The following is a 25,619-nucleotide window of genomic DNA, read 5'->3' as shown; positions in this document are numbered from 1 at the left end:
TAAGCCTAATATCATTGTTTTGTACTCAAATTTATTATATTGAAAGACAATTATGATATTGTAAACAATATTTTTTATAATAATTTGTTTTAAATTATGTGCTGTTATTACCTTCTTAATTGTTATTACATTTATAAATTGCCACAGAGTTCATAATGTAATAAATTTCTCATACAATAACCTATTACATTATGTGAAAATTTGTTATTACATTTCAAAATTATTATTACATTATGAGCTCAATTTTATTACGGTTTGGGGAAACTATTACATTCTGAACATTTTATTACAATAATGTAATACGTATTACATTATGCAGTTTTTACATTTTGTGCAGTTATTACATTAAGTGAAAAAGTGACAGTGAAAGTGATGTGACATGGCCAAGTATGGTGACCCATACTCTGAGTTAGTGCTCTGCATTTATCCCATCCAAAGTGAATGCACACACACACTGTGAACACACACCCAGAGCAGTGGGCAGCCATTTTTTGCTGCAGCGCCCGGGAAGCAGTATGCTCAAGGGCAACTCCGTCATGGTACTGAGGGTAGGAGAGAGCGCTGTACATTCACTCAACCCACCTACAATCCCTGCTGGTATGAGACTCAACCTTTCCCCAAAAATACAAACCCAAAAAGTAAAATTTTGTGTGTGAACAGTAAACAGGTAAGATTACTTTCTTTCAACATAAAAAACAAAATAAACCAATACAACTCAATTCACAATAAAGTTAATTTTTCAGTTAATACCTGAGTTACTGAGTTAACGCCAGTCACTTTGTTTTCCCATTTATTGACTGACAAGTCTTCTGACCCCATATTGGGAGAAATCAAAAGTACAGAGGCGTTGTGTCAGCTGTGTGAACATAATTACTAGTTCAAGACTAAATGTGAATGTGTATTAATTCATCCCACTCTCAAAAAAAAAAAATATTTAGTATTCATCAAAATGAAATAAAACGGTGAAATGCAAACTCAGAATATAGCCCTATTCAGATGGTAATTGTTTCTCAGGGGGATATAAGGGATTTTCACCATTTACAAAGTGAAGAAAGAGAAGAAAAGCATGCAAACATTCAAAATGGGTCTTTAATATGGCAGCAGCAGGTATGCAATACAGTTTCCAAATTACCTACTGTTTTTTGACAAACACCGAGGTCATGTGGTAATTTAATTGCCGTCCGAATCCACATCTCTGAGTTTGAAATTGATTGAGACACTGAGAAATTGATTCAAAATTCAGTGCTTAAACCCTTTTTGAGCACTCCAGAACACCGTAAGGTATGTTAACTGTTGTACTTCGGTGTAATTTGCATACATATTAATTTCTGAAATACTAGAAAGTAGCCTAAAAGAACAATACTTCACAACTGTTCACAGCAACTGGGAGCAGAAAGAGAAGAAAAGCATGCAAACATTCAAAATGGGTCTTTATTATGGCAGCAGCAGGTATGCAATACAGTTTTAAAATGTGTATAATAAACAGATATATAGGTTACATAACTATATCGTGTATAATTATATACAACTATAGCGCGTCTTTTTAAACAGGGAGATTTAAATTAAATAATACATATGATTATACTATATTATAAAATATGATTGGAATAATAAGAACACATTTTACAAATGTATTTTTAAATGCGTTTTACACAATAATAAGAATACTTTTTGTAGATAAAATTAATTTTATTTATGTGACTGGTCACGTGAGCACTAGTTCGTAGGATCACAGAACTCACTCCTCCTCTGTCAATAGATCGCCATCCGAATCCATGAGTTCAAACAATAAACAAATACCTAAATTTATTTTTACAGACGTCCACATGAGAAACAATTACCGTCCGAATCGGGCTTAAGATGTATCTAATCCCATTTTATTAACCAATGTCTTTGCTGCTGACCTCTGATGATCCAGTTCAACCATACTAATAAGCAAAAATGACTTTAGATAAACTAACAATTGTGCTTTTTTTTTTTTATTATTGCTGAAGAGTGTTGAACCTTCTTCTTGTGTTCTACTGTACAGACGTGAATTTACTTTTTCTTCAGCCTGAGGTTTATTCATTACACTTTTTGGTGTGAAAGGGCTTTTTACATATGAAATAAATAGAACGTCTTGTATTAAAAACAATCAAGCCCTGCTCATATTTAAAAAGTAACGCAAAAGTAACGTAACACATTACTTTCCATAAAAAGTAACCAAGTAACGTAAATAGTTACTTTTTTAGGGAGTAATGCAATATTGTAAAGCATTACTTTTAAAAGTAACTTTCCCCAACACTGATGATCACCACTGTTCATGTACCACAGGGTAAGATTAAGTTATTTTACATTTAACCAGATTAATATTGAGAGGAACTGAAATGTAGACCTCTGTTTATGTGTTTTTGACCTACACTTTACGTTAGCATGGACTCACTAACTTTAAATGTTAGCTAGATTTAGCCAGAGATACCTTGCTGAAGCAAGTCAAGTTGACATTAACTTGACATTCTGCTTGAAGAGATGAAATTGCAACAATGAGAATAAGACAACCTGACTTTTTTCTCGGTCTTGTCTGGGTTTAGAAAATGGGATAAAATAAATTCCATTGCTCATCCTCTCATGATAACCTGGAATCAGTGTTACAAGTACCGCAGGCACATTGTTTTACCATTTGTAACACAAACACCATCAAAACGATGAGAGCTTCGGAGCTCCCAATGTTCCTCTATGGCATTGAAACCTAAAGGTCATGTATCGGTTCAGTAGTAATATCGAGATATTTTAGTTAGGTATTAGATATTTTAGTTCGAGTGAGAGGAAGATGAAAATACAGGGCCAATTTATAGTCATGAACACTGGTTTGTAGCACAAAAAGTTCACACTTTACAATAGTTTGTTACTATTCTAGTCCTTTACTTTTAGTGGCTTGAAATAAAAATGACTACTTTTTTCAGAAACAAATTGTGTTATTCCCACATTGTGCATTCAGTTAATGCACGCCCGATTTTTAATGAACGCTGATATTTTTTGAGGAACTGCAAAGATATTCAAGGCAGTATATTTTCTGAATCCAACTGAAACAAAGCTGTATTTTACATTAATTATAATGGACATATATGGTTTAACTTGTATCATGTTTGTGATTTTTATTCATTACAGCCTAGACCAGGAATAGGCAACATCGGTCCTGGAGTGCTGCTGTCCTGCAGAGTTTAGCTCTAACCCTAATCAAACTGAAAAAGCTAATCAAGGTATTCAGGATTACTAAGGCTACAGACAAGTGAGTTTTTTTTTTTTTTTTTTTTTTTCAGGTTTGAAGCTAGCACTCCAGGACAGACATTGCCTACCCATGGCCTAGACTAACCAAACTGTTTTCAGATGCAGCTGTATCATTTGTTTAAGTTTTATTAGAATGCAGAAATCAAAATGAAAGGATGATTGACAATGTTTATTTAAATTAGAGATTTCACTGCTTATTTGGAATTAATACAGAATGCAGTCACTTTAACTTACAAAATAAAAGCAGCATCAAATCAAGAAAAAAAAAAGTTTGACAAAGTTACATACGGATTAATTATTTTTAATAAGGAACATTTTTTTCATTGGTAACATCAGGGTTTGTCACTGAGGCCACACCGCTGATTGGTATAAATTCAAAGCCTCTAGAACAATGGTCTCCAACCCTGCCCCTGGAGAGCTAACGTCCTACAGATTTCAGCTCCAACCCCAATCAAACACACCTGAACCAGCTAATCAAAGTGTTCAGGGATACTTAATAATTACAGACAGGTGTGTTGCAGCAGGGCTGGAACTGAAGTCTGCAGGACGGTAGCTCTCCAGGAGCAAGGTTGGAGACCCCTGCTCTAGAAGCAGTCTTGAAGCACATGTTGCTCTGTGAACATGGATAAGGTGAAGGAGCTAACGAGTAAGCAACGTAAAATGGGTAAAATGAGGCAAGGATGTAATATGCAGTCCGTGCACTTCAAAAAACACTCAATACTAAGGACTGAGGAAAGACATCACAAGAACTGTGTGATGCATCTTCTGTTTCAAGTTTTTGTATTACATCCCACAGTAGTGTGTGAATTCATGCCAGCATTGATAAAGCACAACTCCCTCACACCTTCAGCACTCATTCATCCCTATATAAAAGCTTTACTACCACTGAACATCACTGTGGGTACCAAGCACTTCTCAATGTACTCCTCTTCTAGCAACACCAGAACATTTTGGATGCTTTTGGATCCAAATTATTCACTTGGTCTCTTGAGACCAGAGTATGGATTTTCAGAAGTCTCTATTTTCTAAATATGGGCCTTCGAAGAGGTTAAATGAGTTTATTTTGCTTTGGCTACAGTAGGCAATTCTAGTGGTGACAACCAAGCATGTCACTTCTGCAGGCTGCGTCATACTCTGTGAGATAAAGTGTCACTCTTTTCATAGCTTTTGCTGGCTCTGAGACAATTGCATGTTATTTCTCCTGCTCTTTTTCTAGCAAAAATTCACTCATCACTAAATGAAAACTTAAAGTGAAGACCTGATTATTTCAGGAGCCTTATCACAAGTCCATTGTTTTTGAATGTAGGTGCTACTTCTGCTATTATTTTCACACTTAAAACAATAATTTGGTATTTCTCTTGTACCATTGTCCTCTTTTAAGCTAAGAAATAAGCCACCTGGCAGTTCTCTCCCAAGTGGTTCAGCTGCTGCTAGCATTATGTCTGAATATGATTCAGTGGGCTATAATAACACTTTTAATTGTCAGGAAATTACTTGTCTTTAAAAGTTTTGGTTCAATATATATACCCGTTGATCAAAAATAGCAACACAATTTTATCACTTTGATAAGAAAATCTTATTTTGCTGAATAATTTTGGCATTCTTCTTTGGTAACTGATCATGCAGGCTTGTTGGAATATTATATCTCTAAAAGAACCCTAACTTGTCTTCTAAGTAAAGAGTAATAGCTGAATTTGTTAAGTTTTAGAGGGGGTGTACTTTATGCTGTGCACTGTATTTTTCTTGTGAAATGTGACAAGATCGCAAATTCGAAAGTGAAAGCGCATGAAGCTTGGCTTATAACATAGCAAAAGAGGGACTCCGGTTCACAAAATTCAAATCACAAATTCTACTGACGAAAAAGAACGGGTTGAATGTTTACCACTTCCGTTTCCATATAACTATAAACTATGATAAAAGTTTATCAGCATGCATTAATTAATCCCATGTTGTAGCACAATAATAAAATATTGTGACCAAATCATGTGTCTGTGCGACCAAATGATTTAGTCCAGTTTCCGACCTGTGGGAAGAATGAGTCTGGAGCCCTGTATTGGGTCTGAGTTTATTTTCCCAAGAGGACAATGAGACTAAATTCTTGACCATTCTTCTAACTATTGCCGGATCTACCTGCGATGGAAGAATCTGCTGGAACATTGAAAATGATGGACTGGCCCCCTCAAAGTCCGCAACTCAACACCATCGAGCAAATTTGGGGCAAGTTGGAAAATAAACTGGACAGATCTGTTATAAATTCAGAGGACAGCATTTGGCTTGAGTTGTAGAAGGCATGGGATAACCTTAGTGTTCTCAGGAAATATACTGACACTTTGCCAGAGAGATGTGGTGCTATAATTTGCTGCAAAAGGTGGGCTTACCAAATATTAAAGTTAAAAGTGTATAAAACCTTACAACTCGCCTCATCTGATATTTGCTGTGCTTAGAGCAACCATCTGCATGTTCAATGAACATTATGAAATGAAATCATTATGAAATTGGAGGCAGAAAAGTCAATTTTACAGATCACATACACACATACATATATATATACATACATATATACACATATATACATATATATATACACTATATATATAATATATATATAATATATATATATATATATATATATATATATATACACACATATATACATATATATATACACACAAACAGACAAACAATTATTACTACTATTAGCCCTAAAAGGAGCATGAAGACTCCTTTAACACACACACACACAATTACTACTATTAACTCTAAAAGGAGCATGAACCTAAGACAAAGAATTGGTGTGAACCCCTTGCACAAATGAAGGAAATTCTTTTGAGTATGACACACTAAGCTCTGTGGCCGTTACATGCACTCTGATATGTGGTCTCTAGTCACAAAGAGAGAAGAAACAGGGGCCAGTCTCTGTTCTGCCCTTTCCTAACAAAACAACTACAAGCTTAAAAATTTGATATAAATAATTGCAATATAATAATGGACTTGAAAATAAATAAATAAAATAAAATATTGATTCCCAGTGCACACAGACTTACCAGATTACAGAGCGCAGTGTTTTCATTTAATTCAGTTTTATGCACTCAATTTATTAAAGTTCTTGATTTGTGAAAAATACTATAGTTGGATTTTTTTTTTTTTTTTTTTTTTTGGATAATTTCAAATAATTTCTACTTTAGTAAATATGTACAATAAATATACATTTCATTTCAGCTCTAAGATATCGCCATGGCATTGGCTGTCAAAAAATAAAAAATAAATAAAATAAATCAAAACACTTTGCAACAACCACTTATCAAAACAAACAAATTCAAACACCAGATCACCTTTCATTATAACATGAATACAATCATATGCAATAAGTTTGTGTTACTTTAATTTTACAACTATTGTAGTCAATCATTTTAATTAGTTTTTATATTTTCTATTTAAAAATCCTGTTTATGCCCAAATTGTTCTCAATTTAAATCATACTCTGCATCCAGATAAACTGTGAGGTCATTTATATATATTTATATTTTATTCCAAGAAACAAAAACATTTTTATGGTTGTACTATTAGTTTACTATAATATCCCTGACCTGATTGTGAGTTTCACTCACTCGCAAAAGTCCCAGAGAAGAAGCCAATCCTGCTTGTGCCCAAATTGTACCGAATTTAAATGATCATACTCTGCATCCAAACCACCTGTGAGGTCATCCACTCCGATTCTTTCAATATAACTGTTGTAAGTTGGTTTCCTCTAATCTTGTCAAAGGTAAATAAGGGAATACTGATGACAAACATCTATCTGTGAATAATTTACCACAATGGAATAAAACCGTTGTGATAAATTCAATTACACAGTATATGTGGAAATAAAATTAAATAGAGACGGCCTTCAGAGGTGAAAGCCATCTCTCTGTGTTCCAGGAGGGAGTTTTGTTCAGGCTGAGGGAAAGCAAAAAGAGAACTTGCCAGGTGCAAGTCACAGTGGTGAAGAAAACACACAGGAAGCCAGGAAAGCTACAAAAAGAGTAGCATATAACATCTGCATCTGAAATAATTGCTATGCTCTATTACTAGGCCATGCTATGCTGCTCCACAGAAGCATCAAGCTGAAAGCTTTGATAAAACAAAGCTTTAAATGGCGTGTTAATGTAAAAGAGGCTAAACAACAACAAAAAAACCTACATATGGAAAACAGCCCTTTCCTACTATAAGAGTGGAAAAAAAGTTTATTGTCCAATCCAATCAAACTCTACAGTACTTCAGCACAAATCTATATGCATTTTGGCTAATCAAATTAGATGTCAACAAGGACAGGTTGCATTACATACATATGCCATCAAAAGCAATGAACAACTCTACACAAGGTAAAAGAAAACAGACCAAATTACACAAGTTTACATTCATGTTAATTTGGATAAACAGTACGTGCCACTGCGTCTTAAAGTCAACTCAATATTTGCGTTTTGTTTACATTTATACCAATAAATTTGGATTGGTACATATTCTAGAGAAAGAATGTTTTGCTTTGTCAAAAAATAAAATAAAATATCAGTACTACTTGTGTGATATGGTTTTCACTTATTTTTTGTTATTTCTCAAATGTATATTAAATCATAAATTAGCTCACACAAAAGTCTTATTTTTTTGCCCAACGTAAATGTTTAGTACCATTTAAACAACATTAAAATACTAAAACTGTAGCTACTTTACCTTCATGAACTTGTCCTTTTTCATATGGCTTGGTTTGCTACTCATTTCAAGGCTTCTCTCAATGCTCCCATCAGCTGTGCTTTCATTTTCTTTCCCGGCAACTGATATAATGCAAAAAAAGAAAGAAAGTTGAGCTGAGAAAAGAACAGCAGGTGCACAGTGACAGCTGAGCAGCAGATAAGAGTGTTTCTTAAAACGTTTATTCAACCATGCAACATTTTAAAAGCACACTTTATTGTGAAGTGTTTCTCAACCAACACAAAGGATATTCCTTGCTTTCAAGTATAAAAATGTAAAGAATTTAATCTTATCACAGTGTAGCAGTGACCTAGATGTCATTGCATAGCCACAATTTGACAACAGACAATTTGAAACAGCTTCTAGGGTGCAAATTTTCACCTAAAATAAAGCTTTTACCTTTTCATACTTTCTACATATGTACTGCCAAGGCCTTGTCTTATGAATTTATAAACTCAGTTGTGTTTAGAGACAAGCAAGATCCAATTTAATACTAATAAAAAAAAATTAAATAAAATAAACTTTTACATACTTTTTAAACCCATCTGTCTCTTTTCAATGGCATGTTTGGGGTCAGAGGCCGTTTCAAGACAGTTCTGTATTTGTAGATTCACATTAATCGCTGAGGATGACACTGGAGAAGTAGCCGTTGAGGGCTTCTTTTCATTAGCAGGACTGAGCTCAATTGAGCTTTTACACTTCTTCCCTTCAGAAAGAACAGCAGAGCTTAACCTAGTTTGTGTCCTCTGTTTCTTTGCCAATGCCTCAAGTTTTATTTCTTCAAACCTGGGCAACTCACGTGTCCCCACAGACAAACATTCAGGCCTTGATTCATGTGTCTCAGGAGCAGAGCATTGTGAGCCAACCACCAAGTCTTTAATGTCAATATTTTCATGTTTTCGCTTTTTACCAAATGATCTCTTGCCCTTCCTCTTGTTTGAGTCTACCAGGTCAAAAGCAGGCATGTGCATTCTTTCTGGGGTCGACCCAAATAAAATGACCCTTTGTTTAAGGGCATTGTTGGCTGGGGAGAAGTAGTCTTCAAACACCTCACCATCCACAACATCTCTATTAGGAACATCACCAACCGAGTCAGCAGAACACAAAACAGCAGAAGTTTGACGTCGAAATTTATGAACAGGTTTGGGTGTTACCGAACCATCACTTTCAATTTCTGTAAAACAACTGTCTGATAAAGTCCACTTCTTGGAGTATAAACGTTTGCGGTTGGTCTGCAGATCATTGGATTGCTGTATACTTCTGATGTTTTTGTGATTGTTTTTTGTCAGGTTTTCAGGCAAAGAACTTTCAGGGCTGCCCGATAACTCTGTAGATATTCCACTGTTTTCAGTTTGTGGTTTGAGGTGTGAGCTTTGTTTTCTTTTCTCTGTTTCTTTGTAACTCTCTAAAGTGGACTGTTTCTTTCCTCCAATGTTGTTCACTAAAGACCTTCTTGATCTGGCAGATATAGGTGAGACTTTACTATGTGTTTCAACACTGGCCAGATTACACATAACCATGGCTGTGTCTGATTCAGGAGGTATTGTTTTTTTCCTTTTACTTGTCATTTTCATTTTTAACTTTTTATTACAGTTTTGTTTTTCTTGTTCATCTCTTTTCTTGGAGGAATGAAAGTGAGAGGTTGAGAAGCAATCCAAAGGCTCTTCCTCTGTAAAAGCAGAAGTCAACATATTTAGTTTTATTTAATGCAAAATGGTTACTAAAGCTACTAGGGATGCACTGAAATGAAAATTCTTGGCCGTTTCACAGCAAAACCAAACACTGTTCCTAACACCGAATAGTTTTTTTTCCCCCATGTATTTTGAATGATTTTTTCACCATTGCATAAATAAAAAATCCAAAAATTTACTTTTTGTCTTGCTTTTCAAAGAAAAAAAACATAAAATCAATAATAAAAAAAAACTGAACAGTAGCTAATCAGCATATTAGAATGATTTCTAAAGGGTCAAAAAAAAGGATGAAAATTTAACTTTGATCACAGCAATCAATTACACTGTACTATATGTTCACATACAAAACAGTTATTTAAAATTGTATTTATATTTCACAATATTACTATTTTTATTTATTTTACAGAACATCAGTAAAATTGCAGTACTAAAGTTGATGGAGCTTTTATTTTGGCGGACCTCAGTGCTTCTTGTTGTTGAAAACACATCAGATATATAGTTATAAAGGATTCCCATTACGAATTTGGGAAGATGTTTGTCGCACATATCACATTGTCATACCCATACCTTGTAAAAATTCATAAAAATGTTACTGAGCAACTGACGAGTAACGCTGTTTCAGTGCAGATTTTTCCTTGGACTTTGAACCCTGGCTAACAAGCAGATATCGTTGTGAGCATAACATTATGCAGTTTATTTACTAATTGTTTAAGGCCATTTCGCGAAGACATGTGATGCAGTACTAAACAGTCTCTTGCTGTCAGTGCTCGTAATGATTTTTGCATATTTCTCTGACAATAAATGCTTCGATATACACACTGCCGACATGTTTGCTATGCGCCTCTCACTCTATGCTGGTTGCCATTTGATTGCTTCACCTAAAATATCATTCTTCAGTACAATTTATTCAGTCATTTTGCTTTTTCGAACACCGAAAGAGATTTTTTGTTGTTGTTGTTGCTATTTTCAGCCGAATAATTTCAGCTGCCGAACATTCGGTGCATCCCTAAAAGCTACAATTATTCTACTACAAAAAAAGACTTTTGTTTTCCCAAACCTAGTTGTTGTGAGAAAGACAGAGTTGGTGAAGCCCCATGAGGTGGTCTAGGTGAATTACATCCTGAGGCACTATCCAGCATCTGTGAGGCTAAAGGACAAGACAAAATTAAATAAATACCTGAAAGACCTTTATTTCTACAGTGTGTAGAGATTCTGTAGAGCAGTGGTCTCAAACTCAGTTCCTGGAGGGCAACAACTCTGCAGAGTTAAGCTCCAACCAGCTCTGAATTTCACCTGCTTGGAAGTTTCTAGTGATCCTGAAGACCCTGATTAGCTGGATCAGGTGTGTTTGATTAGGATTGCAGCTAAACTGTGCAGAGCTGTGGCCCTCCAAGAAATTGAGTTTGAGACCAATGCTGTAGAGTGTAATAACTCATTTATTTTTTCTCAATGCATTTCCTAAAGGGGTCATGAACTGCTTGTTTTTATTTTTGTACTGTTTACTGAGGCCCACTTATAATGTTATTAAGATTTTTAAATAAAAAATCATCATTTAGAAGTATTAGGCCCATTTTCTGTCCTGTTTTCAAATCTGCACAGATTGTAATAGATGAGAAAAATAATACTATAAATCACCTGTATTGTACAGTTTGAAATATCAAGCAGCATAACAGACTGTTTTTGTACAGGTAAATTAAAACTAAAACAAATGAAACCGGGAACCTTACAAGTTACAAATGGTCATGCTCTTTCAAACTTAATTTTAAATAAGGTGGATAAATGGTTTTTATTATTATCAAATCAAAAAGAAACAATTTTAAATAGTGTTTTAAGCGGATTCACCATGAACCAAAAGATTTGCAACCCTATAATTCAGTACAAAGCTTTGTGGTCTGGTAGAACACAAAATTTGTTAGTTTACAAATGAAAAACTAGTTCTCAAAAGGATTTGAGGAAATACAAGTGGGTGAGAGATGTTCTCGTTGAGCTCTCATTTCTCTCAGTCGCTGGGCCATGCTGTCAGAGCGTTTTAAAGAGGGACTGTACACTACTCCATTTTCCTCATCAATAACGAATGGTGATGTGTCGGAAACTGTATTAAAACAAAATCCCAAATGCACAACAACCTTTACAAATTGTTGAATAAAATAAACATAAAATTAAAAACAATAATAAAAAAAAAAAAAAAAAAAAAAAAAAAAAAAAGGTGTGCCTTCCTCACCAACGGGGGATGAGCAGATCAGGCCTTCCATCATCTTGTCCAATTTTTTCTTCAGCCGCCGGTCATTCTCAGGGGTCTTTATAGGAATATCTCTAGGTTGCATGCAACGGTGCTGCAAAAACATAAAAAAAAAAAATAATCACATGTATGAGGTTATTTATTAATATTTACCAAAATATGTATAATATTCTTACAGCAACCATGTTTAAAAAAAAAAAAAAAGCAAAACAAGTCAAAGCATTTGTTGTTTTAGATATGTTTAATTTCCTTACTGTTCTTTTATTTAGATGAAGTTTGGACTCTTCATTTTGAGCAGGAAAAAGATTTTCATCTACACGTCCATTACTCTCTTTGCATCTGCAAAATCACATAATGAATAGAGTTTTGAAAGGAACGTGAAAGGAAACCTTGAGGTCTAGAGACATCTACAGGCCATCCAAAGAAATGCAATAATCAAATCGAGGAAAAGATCACTAATAGAGTAAGAGAACTAAAACAGCACCAGAACATGTTGTCATTGGCATCAAGGGTGTAGGTCTGCTTTTGACATTGGTGAGGACATAAACCCAAGAACCCCCCAACCCCCCCACCACCCCAAACACCCAATCATTTACACAGTTTTGGTAAACCTTTGACCACAGTTTCATGTTACCTAAAGTCTACATTTATAGCTTATTCATATTCATATAACTCCTAAACAGATTTTTTTTTAATTTTTAGGATGTTTAACAGACAATAATTACACCATTTTTATTTTGTGAACCAACAACATCAGCATCAGAGTGCTGGTTGTCTTTATCAAGCATCACTTTATTTAAATATTAATCAAATTGGACCCAGGATAATTCTTAAAGAATATTCTGCTGTTCAGGGATGTTCAGAGAGTTCCTCAGGGGCAGGTGCTCAAATGTAAAATAGGGGCAATGTAAAAAAAAATAAAAAATAATAATAATAATAATAATAATAATAATAATAATTGATGACCTAATCTTTAGGTCAAAAGTTTGGATACATTACTACTTTATATTTTTGCAAAAATTTACTTATGTTATATATTAATATTTTTTTAGTTCGAAACATTGAATATACACTGAAAAAGTTATATAAATATTTTTCATTAAGAGCTCAACTAAAAAATAACTCATAACAAATTTAATATTTTTTTAGTTCGAAACATTGATAAATATAAATATTTTTCATTAAGAGCTCAACTAAGACATTTGTTTTGACAAATGTAAAATATCAAGGTTAGATTAACTCATATTTTGTTTATATCATGACCATGTCTCCTCACACTGGTGCGTTAACAACACCATTTTGTCACTGTGATTGTGTGTGAATTCAACAAGCTGTGGAAGAGGTGGAAACTTTGTTTAAGATAAGTTAGGTGTATTGACGTTATTTTCCACAATTTACCTTTTTTCCGCTCTTTTCTTTTTCCTCGAGAGACTGTGATCGGCAAAAAATTGTCTAAACGACAAGGACATTTCTCATCCGTTAGCTAGCTAGTTCTCTTACGCGCCTGCAGCGGACAAAAAAAACCACGCTTGAACCCCGGACGAGCGAGATCGACTGAGATTATTTTCATCTTTTCCTTTTTCACTCAATGTTGTTTATGAGTGTAAGTAAATTTTACTCATACAGCAGCCGCGACTGCAGCGGAGGAGAGACGATGGTGGCACTAATATGGTAAGTGCAATAATTTAACGAACACATTTAATAGACATGGCTGTTTGAAAGAATAGTTTAAATTAATTAACGGTATAATAGGGCTGCACGATTAATAGTATTTTAATCTCGATAACGATATCCACCTTTCTCGATTAATTAAAAATAATCGTCATGATATTGGCTCGATATTTATCCTGAAACGTGTTTTTAATTTGGCATTTGCGTTATCTTTGTATTGCTAACAAGTCTTCACTAGCGTTCATGCTTGTGGTTGCCAGATGTGAAGAGCTTTGAGCCCCAAAACAGAGCTTTTCTCCTTTAAGGATACACTTTCTGCCAGGTGTTTTATTTAATTTGTGTAATCTGGCAACCTTGTGCGCGCTCACTGATGGCGGAACAAGCGCTGAAGATGATATGAAAACATAAGAGTTTAGCGATCTCTCCACAGCGATATTCTGCTTACATGAAAGTGTCATATAGACAATGTGTATTTTTTTTCACAAGCCCATTTGTACTGTTTGTGTTACCAAATGTGCCATGATCAAACTTTCACTGAGTTTCAATAATGGATCTATTGTGTGAGGAATAAATGCGCTTTTCCTACCTGTGACAATACAATGGGGAAAAACATACATAAATTGGAATTGTTGGAATTAATAAAGTTTTTACCAGTTTTCGTGTTGAAAATGACATAGCACTGTTAGTTTTCAGTGTGTATTAATGATCTTTGAGCAAATTTACTGTGCGATCTGAGTGGCTTTTTCCCATTTGCGAACAAATTGACATTTAGAAAATGTAATGTGAATACAGATGACAAAACCCTAACCAAAACCATGAGTTTATATTATCATAGTTGGTTAAATGAAGTCAGTGTATAGTCAGTGGAGGTTGGTTAAAGGACACATGAAATGTTATTGCATTTCCCTGCTGAATAAAAAAAAAAAACAGCTTGACCAAGCTGGGAGACCAGTTTAAACCAGTTTTTTTTTTTTCTCAGCAGGATAGAATAACCGTTATTAATAATCGTGATTGGTTCAATTTAATCAAAATAACCGTGATTATCAGTTTAACCATTATTGTGCAGCCCTACAGTATAAATACAAAAATGGATGAATATACTTCTGTTCTATCTAGGTTCAAAGCCCTCTTAATGAATATCTTGTTTTGGAAGGAAGAAGAAATGGAAGAGACACTTTGGAAGTGTAAGTATGGCCCTCATAACTGTGATAAGAGAGCACAGCTAAAACGTTATATAAACATTATCCCCTGGATTCACAGGCCAGTCTCAGACTAAAATGCATGTTTAAGCTGTCTTAACTGAAAATATCTTGTACTGACACATCTTAAAATATGTCAGTGCCATCGTCGTGTCTCAGGCATGCACACCAGTAAAGGTCTTAAGGCATTTTTATAGAAGTTATTTAAATATCCTGATTTAACGAAGGCCTGGCTTAAACTAAGCCCTGCCTGTGAAACTCCGTCTCTATGTTCAAACATTGACGTTGTTTCGTTCTTGTATAATGTCGCTGTTCACATCAGACATCTACATACATTTAAATTACTTTATGCACTAAAATGTACACTTACGCCACCTCACAGCAAAACTCTAGATCAGTTGTATGTCATGTAGGTTAACTGAGACCTGTTCGGAGGAGGATCACTTTATTGACAGGCACACTGCACAATTAAATGTAAACCCTTAAGTATAAAGACTGTAACTTTAATGTTTGCTTTTCACAGAAAAGTTGTCAATGACAAGCCTGACATCACCCAAAAGGCCAGCTCTTTTTACAGTATACCAGGTATGTATAAGTGCATTCACCCCATTTACCATAATTACAAGATTCCAACTTGGAAAAAGAATTCATGTCTTTGTAGAACTCATAATTACCATCTGTAATCTGGGAATTTTCTGAGAGCTTCTACTTGTATCACGTGACTGTACCTGACTGCTGCAGATTAATTTAGGCATCGATAGTGTTGCCACAGAAATGCACAGTTCCCGGTCCAAGGACATGACAGCATCATCTATCTGACTTTAAATGTCACAATATATCTATTACTTCACAACATAATAATCAAACCAACTTGATAATTCCCATAATTAACAGATACTACACAAGCTACAATACAGCTAACAAGACAGACTCCAGTAAGAATTCTCAGCATTGATCAAGCAAATCCACATCTAACCCATCTAGAGTGGGAATCATCTTGCAAGAAAACTTTGTAATGAATGAACCAACCAATCTCAGGCCTTCTTTGTCCATTTTTCAGACTGATTTATGCCCTGCACCTGGACTAAGTGTATGAAAAGAACTTTATATTTTATTCAGCAGGTAATGCTCAACCTCTGAAAAGTTGAGTTAGCACTTAAAATTCAGTACTGCCAATATTGTGAACTCCGAGTGGAATAAAACCATATAGTTTTGATGCCGTTTGTTGCGATTCTGAGATAAACTGTTTATGTTTACTTTGTTAAACTATTTTTTTTATTTGGTCATGTTTTTATGGGGAAATGTTTTCATATATAAAAAAAAAAAAAAAAAAAAAGTTTTGTGTTTTTAAATTAACATTTAGAATTGAATTAAAATAGTTTAACAAATTGGAAAAATAAAACAACTGATATAGATTTAACTTGGAAATTACACTGAATTTTATTAATTTCTTCATTCATCCAATTAAAAAAATTTAGGGTAATGATTCACATCTATATTTTTTAACTTGAGCCAATGAAAAATAAATAACTTGCCCTAAACAATACTTTCTATGTCTATGAAAATTATAAAAGAAATTTCTTAATTGATAATTTTTATTTTTTATTTAATCTATATTTTTTTGTTTGGATCAAAAATAAGTCAGATTTTAAATTAATTGACTTTCTTCAACAAGAAAAATATACTTCGTGCCAGGTTTTATTAAATTAGTTTTCATAGACATAGAAAATATTGTTTCAGACAAGTAATTTTGTTTTTTTCATTTGCTCAAGTTAAAAAACAGATGAATCATTACCCTACATTTTTTTTAATTGGATGAATTTTTTTTTCCAGTGTACTTTAAAATACATTTCATGCAATGCTGACTTATTATCAATGTTGGAAACCTGTGCCAACCTTTTCACCTTTTGTTATTATTATTATTATTATTATTATTATTTTTAAAAACAGCATTCATTTAAAATAAAACTTTTTTTTTTGTAAACAATATACACTACCGTTCAAAAGCTTGAGGTAAGAAAGAAATAAATTAGTTTTTTCCTTCAGCAAGGATTTGTTAATTGATAGAAAAACAGTGATAGTAAAGATTGATATATGTTAGAAAAACATCTCTATTTTGAATAAAATGCTGTTCTTTTTAACTTTCCATTTATCAATGTGAACCCCAAAAAAAGTATCACAGGTTACTAAAAAAAGAAAAAACAATTAAGCAGCACAACCTTCTTTCCAACACTGATAATAAATCATCATATTAGAATGCTTTCTGAAGGATCATGTGACACTGAAGACTTGAGTAATGATGCTGAAAATTCAGCTTTGGATCACAGAAATAAGTTATATTTTAAAGTATATTAAAACAGAAAAACATTCTTTTAAATTGAGTATAATTTTTTTTCTGTATTTTTGATCAAATAAATGCAGGCTTGATGACCATAAGACACTTTCATAATGCTGCATAATTATCAAAAATGGTAATATAATAAAGCAGGGGCAGCATTTCCGTATGGCAGAGTATGGCAGTTGCCATACCCTAGCCCAGTCCAGGTTTGTGTGGTGTGAAAAAATTATCCAAACTTCATATCTCTATTATAATTTGTTATTATTATTTTTTAAATTTAGAGGGCTTTTACAAATATTTAACCAATGATAAGTATTACAAAGTGCTTGTCCCACTAAAGCTCGTAATGCCATTGGATCCCCTCAAGCTCTCAGCGAAAACTCGTCACTTCAGGCCGTCTCCATTCAGATTGACGCGCCACGCACACAGCCTGGAGAGAGATCTCCGCCGCCTTTTTTTTTTCCGCATGCAAGGGTAAATAAATAAATGATGTGTGAATAGTAAAGTGTTTTCTTCACTCAAACACTATGTCTGTAAAGGCTAATGTTTTTATGTGTTTTTTGAAGAGCAAAGTAGGTTATTTTTTTTTGCCGTCTAGCAAATATACTTTTGTAAGTTTTTTTAAATATCCTGTGCATAAGTGCTCAATCGTTTCTATCATTGAGATTTTGGCCAAGTGTACTAAACAAGAAAAACTAAGCACCCCATATAGCTACAATAACGTTATATAACCTGTAAAAGTTGATGAAAGCATATAATGCGATGCAACTTGTCTCAGATAAGAGGCCGTTCAATTGACAGAAAAAACGCTGATCTCCTCATTCGCCGCAGCCAAAAACCTTGTTAACTCCATTTGAGCTTGTTTTTCATATAGCCTAATGTTAAGTGCAAGTGTCTGATACAATACCAACACGGACTACACAGTGTTGTTTAATTGTTGACTTTCCCTATTCGCACGGGATTAGTAGCCTATTACCTGGTGACCTCCAGTCATTTGTAATAATTGCAGAGGTTGTCTGTGATCTTAATCCCATGCGAATGGGCCATGTCTGTAATTTGTAAAGTAAACATTACCCCCGCAAATGACCTCTAACCATATTTCGCCAAAAACTGAGGTCCTGTGATAATATTAGTCCCATACGAATCGCCAGCTATGTGATTTGGCGTGTCGCATTGAATTTTTTGAGCTTTTTTTGTTTCCTGTGCGCCTTTTTATCTTTGCAAGAATGGAGCTGCGTTGGAGTGTTTTGATAGTATTTTGGTTGCTGTCATATCGCTATAGGCTACTACACCATACAATATGCAGAAAGAGCTGAAAAGGTTTCAAGGTTAATGTGTTACAAATAAATCAAGCAATGGTATGGTGGAATGTAATGACACATTGGGACGAAACTATATTAGTTTTCTTTTTTAAAATCCATCTAACTGGACCAGAGAACGAGACTCGCAAACCCTTGACATCCGTGAAATAAGTCAGTAAATTTGAGTAAAAATCATAGGCTTGTCTTATCCCGTGCGAATGCACCACACAAAATTCGCGATGTGTGTGTGTGTGGGGGGGGGGGTTTCAAATTCATACAAGGTCCCCAGATAATACTAATCCCGTTGCGTAGAGGGCTTTTTTCCACCTTAGTTTTTTTATTTCGTTTATATTTCAGCTAACAGTTTTAATTATGTTGAACAACATCAATTTAAATGTTAAAGATATTTGTTTGTACCATAAAATCACATTATCATTCAGTGTTTCCCCTGCCATTATATTAGGGGGGCGGCCCGCCCCGGTCTATACCTTGCTCTTTTTATTACAAACTAAATAGCCTTATTGTTATTGATCTATATTACATGACGCATGTCAATTCGGTCTCTACGCTACATGTTCACGCTCTCTGTATCGAACACAGCGGAGTACCGTCCAATGCGCGCGCGCACACTCACACACACGCACACACAAATAAGTGAACACATTCCCACTAGTATTTGTAAATATTAAGCCGCATAACGACTATTTAAATATGAATTCTGCGTGTCTCTGTGTTAATGAATGGCGCAGCCGCGTGGTTTGGTACTTGTACTGAAGCGCGCGTGACGCTTACGGTGATATTAATGTCTGCCGTCTCACCATGACGACAAATACATGAACCACATCTCCAGAGCTGCTCTGAGAGTCACTTCATGAAAGCCTCAATTGACCTGTTTTATTTTTTTTGTAAATCTATCCGTCATATCATATACACACAGAAAATGTAAAGGTATTCACAGCAACCCGTCAAAATAAAAAATTCGTTTAAACTTGCCCTTGCGAAATATAGCAACCCTCTACATTGCGAGTTAAAAACAAATCACTCGCATCCATGCGACCAAATCTTCATTCTGGCGACTAATGATGTCTAATATTAGCCAATGGCTACTTAGTACGGGTTACGGTGTAACGCGTTACTGTACTTAAATTACTTATCCACTGAAAAAGTAAAGTAAAGGGATTAAATGCTCATTTTTAGGCAATTTAATTCTACAGTTACTTTATAAAGCATTTGCACTTACATACAGTAAATCATTTCAAAACAGTTCTAAAATCAATATTGAATTTGAAATCTAAATTTTACCGTCTAAAGATAAAATTGAATGCAGCGTCTTTAACCCACTGCACGCCAGCGCATTCACTTTCAGTTTTCCTGATTCACAGAGAAACCTTAAATACTCAGATACAGATAAGCCTAAAATCAATTGAATCTAAAAAGGGCCTACTTTTATTTGTGTACACTGACAATAACCAACAAAACATTGTGCTTTTGCAAAATAAAACAAACGGTACAATTTCTTTCTTCTGCCGTCTATTTCTCCTTGAGCAACTTTAACTACAGGTCACAAACTTCTGATTATGAAAGAATAAAGAGTTTAATTTCTATTAAGGGTTTATAAGGTTTATAAGATGTAGCCTAATTAGCGATTTGAATAATTAACGTTACTTACTTGAGTACCTAAATTACTTTTCAGACAGAGTAATTAGTAAAAGTATTTTTAATACAATATTGATGATGTAATTAGTAATATTAATTAATTACTTTTTGAAATTACTCTTACCCAACACTGATCTTATCGCACAACGTTTTTTCTGTCCGTATGGCTTTATATTAGGGAGCTTATAATAGCCATAGATTGGTGCTTTCTCTTTCCCCATTTGCTCTGTTTTTGTCAAACACCGTACTTCAAACTCAATGATGCAACCTTTGTTAATTCCTGAAGTGTACTTCTATATTAACTGTTTTGGACTGCTATCTTGAATTGGGTAAAATACCTGTGAGTTGTTCTAAGCGCGGTGTTGCGCTTCTCCTCTGGTGGACGACTACATTCCCGCCATGTATTTAATGCGTCCTTGAAAGCGCACAGTTTTCTACATGGCCTATTTTTTTCTATACGTTCCAGATGTGTCCGAAATTACAAAAACATATACATATATTTTTGGTAGTCGCTGGAGTTGGTAGTCGCTGGAGTTTTGGCACTCGCGTGGATATTGGTAGGGACATGTCCCTGGCGTCCCCCTAATTCTACGCCCCCTGATTGGCATCAATAGATTTCTGCTCTCCAAAAGGAATTTCAATCAACTAGATATTACCAAATCAATACAAAATGACTGACAAGAAGAGAGTATTTTTAAATTAGCTAAAACACGGGATGATTTGCTTTCCTTGACTCTTTTTTTGTTTGTTTGTTTTAACAAGGACTAATGCTGTCAGACAGATGTGATTTATCTAGACACCTATTTCAAATTATATCTGTCAAGTAGTAGGAACCTTTTCTGTATGTAATGTAAAGATATTTACAGCACTTTTAAATGTGACAGAAAAGGGGGCCTTTATATGATGCATTACTTCTCTAGTTTTTTTTTCTTTCCCAATAATTTAAAATTAGTGTCGCTGTCATTTCAAATGTGTATGAATTTTATTTTTTGGTTGAACTATCCATTACATCACGTTTTAAAAGAAAATCAGTAGCAGATATTTAAGAGTTTTATTTTGTCCCTTCACTGGAATAATGAAATGATGTGTTAATTTGTTCAAGAAGATTAATTTAGTGAAAGTGAAAGTGAAGTGACATACAGCCAAGTATGGTAACCCATACTCGGAATTCGTGCTCTGCTTTTAACACATCCAAAGTGCACACACACAGAGCAGTGAACACACACACACAAACACCGTGAACACAACCCCGGGAGCAGTTGGCAGCAATTTATGCTGCGGGCGCCCGGGTAGCAGTTGGGGGTTCGTCCCTTGCTCAAGGGCACCTCAGTCGTGGTATGAGGGTGGAGAGAGCGCTGTACATTCACACTCCTCCCCCCGGACCTACATTCCTGCCGGCCCGAGACTCGAACTCACACAACCCTTGGATTGCAAGTCAGACTCTCTACTGCCATTAGGCCACGACTTCCCCTGCCAGGCTCTACCTTTTAACCAATTATTCATGCCTAACCTTTGGAAATTAAATTAGCAACTTTGTTTAAAACAAAGCCTTTAATACATATATGCAGATTTACATATATTCTGCATGTTCAGGTCAACATCCTAAGAACCAGGAGTTTAGTTCTATGTGATACTCATTTTTTACCCTTGCTACCCAGTGGACGTGAAACAATCCTCACACCCATTTTCTGGGCTTTCTTCCATGTGGACGGCCGGCCATGTTTGAAGACTACGTGGGTCACTTGTTTGTTGAGTGTCTTAGATACCTGTCATTTAAAATGCATTAATTTATTTTTCATTTTAATTTTGTTCATAAACACAACTGCCAAAAATAAAAAATGTTACCTCTGCACCCATGTCCTGCAGCTGCTGCATGAACGGATCAGAATAATCCTCCATTCTGCTGGCAGACCACACATCAACATATGCCACTACATCTTAAAAGGGAGAAAAAGAGGACAGTGGATAAACATCACTTCACACAAAAAGTTTGATTCATAATAACATTAAATGTTGGGCACCTCTGGCATAAAATATGCAAGTTAGAAGAGGGTAGTAAAAAAACAAACAAATTATAAATTATGTTAATTTCTGACTAAAGAAAAAATATTTCTCAAATTTACTTGGTAAGAACACCCAATAAAGCTAATCATCTATAATTGCTATAATACTGTTTTAAAACAAAGACTGGAATTACACATTTTTAAAACCATGTGTTAATCATCCTAGAGAACAAAAAAATCTCCTAATTTAATGAATATCCATCGATACCTTTGAGAAAATCAGTGGAAGTGTTTTTTCCTGTCATGATTGATCCTAAAAGGTCTCCTTCTAAAACTGCATCAACCGACAGAAAATAGAACATGGTAAAAATCACATGACTCAAGCTAAAACAAAATAAGAAAATAGCATGGGTATCATACATTCAGTAAAACCATTTTACCCACCGGCTACATAACGTTACACAGATCTGCTAACGGAGAACAAAGCAAGAGGATTTAAGTACATTGACTCGTGAAAAACGAACACCAAGATTAGCAGATGTCACAAAACATAAATCAAGGGGGGCAAAAATCAATGCCAATTCTAAAAAGCAAAGTAAGCTACTAAAACAACAAAATAGCATTGGCAACTGCTGATCTTCACGGTCACATCTGGTGAAACGCAGGGTAGTATCGTTGCTTGAGAGGGGACCTAGCAGACAACTAAAGTGTTCTGTAAGAAAGCCCCTCTCGTTGCTCACCTTAACCAAATAAGGACACATCAACATTGCGAGAAAAGAAAAAATCTATCCTTGTTTGTTTTTATACGTACATCGTGCAGTTGATACACTGTTTTCATTTGACCATTCGCAACTGTAAAAAAAAAAACGTGTTTTCGCGGTAATGGTTCCTTTTGCGACGCATGATGGGAATTCAGTGACGTTCCTTACACCAGTTGGTTGATGCCTTTTTTGGGCCGCGCCCCCTTTTTAGGCTTTATGTTCCACAGGGACGCCTCATGTGACGAGAGTAGGCTGCTCGCAGGCTGCAGTAAGGGTATGAGTGAAATAGGGTGACAGTTCCGAGTGTTCGTAGTGGATCAGACACTGATATAGGAGAACAAAGACAGATTTCGCTTGAATCCTGATGTGTCGACGTGCGCATATTTTCGCTAATAAACTGGATGTGATTTAAGTTATGTTGCTTTTATATGAAAATAAAAATGATGAAAAACACTTCCAAAGTAGCCTACTTGTTATTTATCCGAAAGCCGTGTTTTCATCCTCCATTTTCAGTTTGTATTTAAGACATGCAACCTATTTTATACATTTAGACGTATTCTTTTTAGGGGGGTTTTTTAGACTGAAAACAAATCACAGTATCCACATATATCATATTGTCAGAGTATTTGTGAATATTCACTAATAATTTAGATAAAAAATTACAAAATTAAACCATTTAGAAGATAACAAAACATTACGAATTTTAAACCAATGAGCGTTAAAGGAGCCATGTGTAATGGTCTGGCAAAAAAATCAAGTCATACTCCACATTCCATACCAATGGGGGCAGTATGCCTCAAAGTGAATTGGTCTACTCTAGAGTAACAAACGAGAAACGGCATAGTCTCTATGCTCCGCCCCTACCTTCACAACAACCACAGAGCCATAGCCGAAGCCGAAAAGGACGTTTTGCCTCCAGAGGAGTGGTGATATCAAGTGATTTTGAAACATGACAGCTTCAAGCTACTCCCCTTCACCTTTTACCAGTGAATATGTTCATATTCTTTTTGTTCATATTACATTTTGAATTGTACATACACATTATTTGAATTAAATGAATTTGACAGACAGCATTCTGTCAACATCATTGGTCAACATCAGACAGCTGATGTTGACCAAGCTAGCGCCAACCAACGTACCCAGAGCTGCCAACTCTCAAGCATTCGCCGTGAGACACACGCAATTGACACTTTTCACACGCGCATTCAACTTGACGCGCTCTGATATAGTGAGTGAGTGCGCGCGCGGCCGGAGCGCTCCTCTCTCTCTCTCTCTCTCTCTCTCTCTCTCTCTCTCGGGTTCATTATCATCGAAGACATTTCAAGCCTTCTTAGGTAATGTTACATTTTAGCATCAGCTTGGTAGAACGGGCTTTGGGTATCATAACAGGTGAAAACCGGATCGGATCTGTGGGTAAGTTATAGCTAGCTTACTATCAAACGCAGCTACGGTTAGCCATCGCTAACATCAGCACGTTTATCGAACAGCCTTCGATACATTTCTATGTTATAACTTCCCGAAAAAAATACGCAAACATATAAAACAAACTTCTAGCGAAATACTAACAGCATCTTACTTACCAATTCAAAAGAAATGTTGCAAGTTCGGAGTCCGAAGCTCATTTCTTTCAAGTCCATCAGTTGTCTCCAGCGATGGAAAAGCAGTGCCGATGTTTACTCTGTTTCGGCTCCTTTTCTTATCGGATTGATTTGTGGATTCCCGAGCGCGGTTGCTTGACATCAGCTTCAAGTACGCCCACAAGCCGTGCGAGTTATTTCGTGTGTATTTGCAGTTGGCTGGTGGTTATGTTGCACGCATATCGCCTCCCATGGCCGAAAACTGGTTATTACGACACCTGTCGGGCCGTGGCTAGTAATGCTAATGCTAATTAAGGTTGATATCTCTGCAGCACTATAACTTGACATTTTTTTAATGACATCATCGCCCTTATTTCTTCTCATTCTTTTGAGTGTGCGTTAGGTCATTTTTTTGGATATTTTTCTTACTCAATTTTTTTTACACATGGCACCTTTAAGCAGCTGTATGGTAAGCAAGTTGTTGTTGTTGTTTGTTTGACAAGTCAGTGTTTTAAGGTGTTGTGGAAGTGCATAATTAAATAGTCATTATAAATACAATAAAACAGGATGTTTTCCTCTTAGTTGAAGGATCAAATCCTGAAATAACACAGAGCAAAAATAAAAATAAATAAAATGTAATATTGTTAAATTTTAATCAATTCAAACCAATAAATAAAAACCCAACCCAACAATAAAAAGACATGTTGGATATTAACAATCAAAATAAATCACTGTCAACAAAATCCATAGATGGATTTTGCTTAAGTTATGTAAAGTTTATTATTTATGTAGAAATATTTGTTAAATTATTGCAACATAGAAATAGGGGAGCAGCAGAGCACATTTGACATAACACTTTTTGACTTTCTCAGTAATGTGTAAATGCAAATGGAGTTCAGAGTATATATTTTTTTTTATCCACAGCAATTTTTACACTTGTCTAGTACAAATATGACACTTTATTTCAGAATTACAGTGTATAACATTTTTTCTTTATTTACCCTCAAAAAAAAAAAAGTGAAATGTGACAACATGCCCCATTCTTCTGCAAAATCTGACTTTGCTGCAGCCTGGAATTGAACTGCTGGTTTCGTCTGGTCAGAGGAGAACTGGCCCCCCCGACTGAGCCTGGTTTCCTCCAAAGGTTTTTTCTCCATTCTGTCCCGGATGGAGTTTTGTATTCCTTGCAGG

General features: G+C 35.2%; 1 protein-coding gene across 1 annotated transcript in view; it reads right to left on the bottom strand.

Annotated features, from left to right (window-relative positions):
- mcph1 (microcephalin 1) overlaps window positions 1-23,041 on the bottom strand; it is a 103,461-nt gene extending 80,420 nt beyond the window's left edge. The window contains exons 1-11 of the mRNA XM_042736249.1: window positions 22,902-23,041; window positions 22,359-22,424; window positions 21,933-22,024; window positions 21,751-21,853; window positions 16,621-16,629; window positions 12,177-12,268; window positions 11,905-12,016; window positions 11,644-11,775; window positions 10,741-10,830; window positions 8,525-9,661; window positions 7,975-8,075 (exon numbers count right to left, since the gene is read on the bottom strand). Of these exons, the coding sequence (XP_042592183.1) occupies window positions 7,975-8,075; window positions 8,525-9,661; window positions 10,741-10,830; window positions 11,644-11,775; window positions 11,905-12,016; window positions 12,177-12,268; window positions 16,621-16,629; window positions 21,751-21,853; window positions 21,933-22,024; window positions 22,359-22,395 (1,905 nt within the window). The 5' untranslated portion in view covers window positions 22,396-22,424; window positions 22,902-23,041. The remainder of the gene's footprint in view (window positions 1-7,974; window positions 8,076-8,524; window positions 9,662-10,740; window positions 10,831-11,643; window positions 11,776-11,904; window positions 12,017-12,176; window positions 12,269-16,620; window positions 16,630-21,750; window positions 21,854-21,932; window positions 22,025-22,358; window positions 22,425-22,901) is intronic.
- Between the last annotated feature and the right edge of the window lie 2,578 nt (window positions 23,042-25,619).

This window comes from Cyprinus carpio, chromosome B13 (genome assembly GCF_018340385.1).
Source record: "Cyprinus carpio isolate SPL01 chromosome B13, ASM1834038v1, whole genome shotgun sequence".
Taxonomy (NCBI): domain Eukaryota; kingdom Metazoa; phylum Chordata; class Actinopteri; order Cypriniformes; family Cyprinidae; genus Cyprinus; species Cyprinus carpio.
Note: the sequence above shows the minus strand (reverse complement) of the source record. Positions and strands in the feature narration are given on the sequence as shown.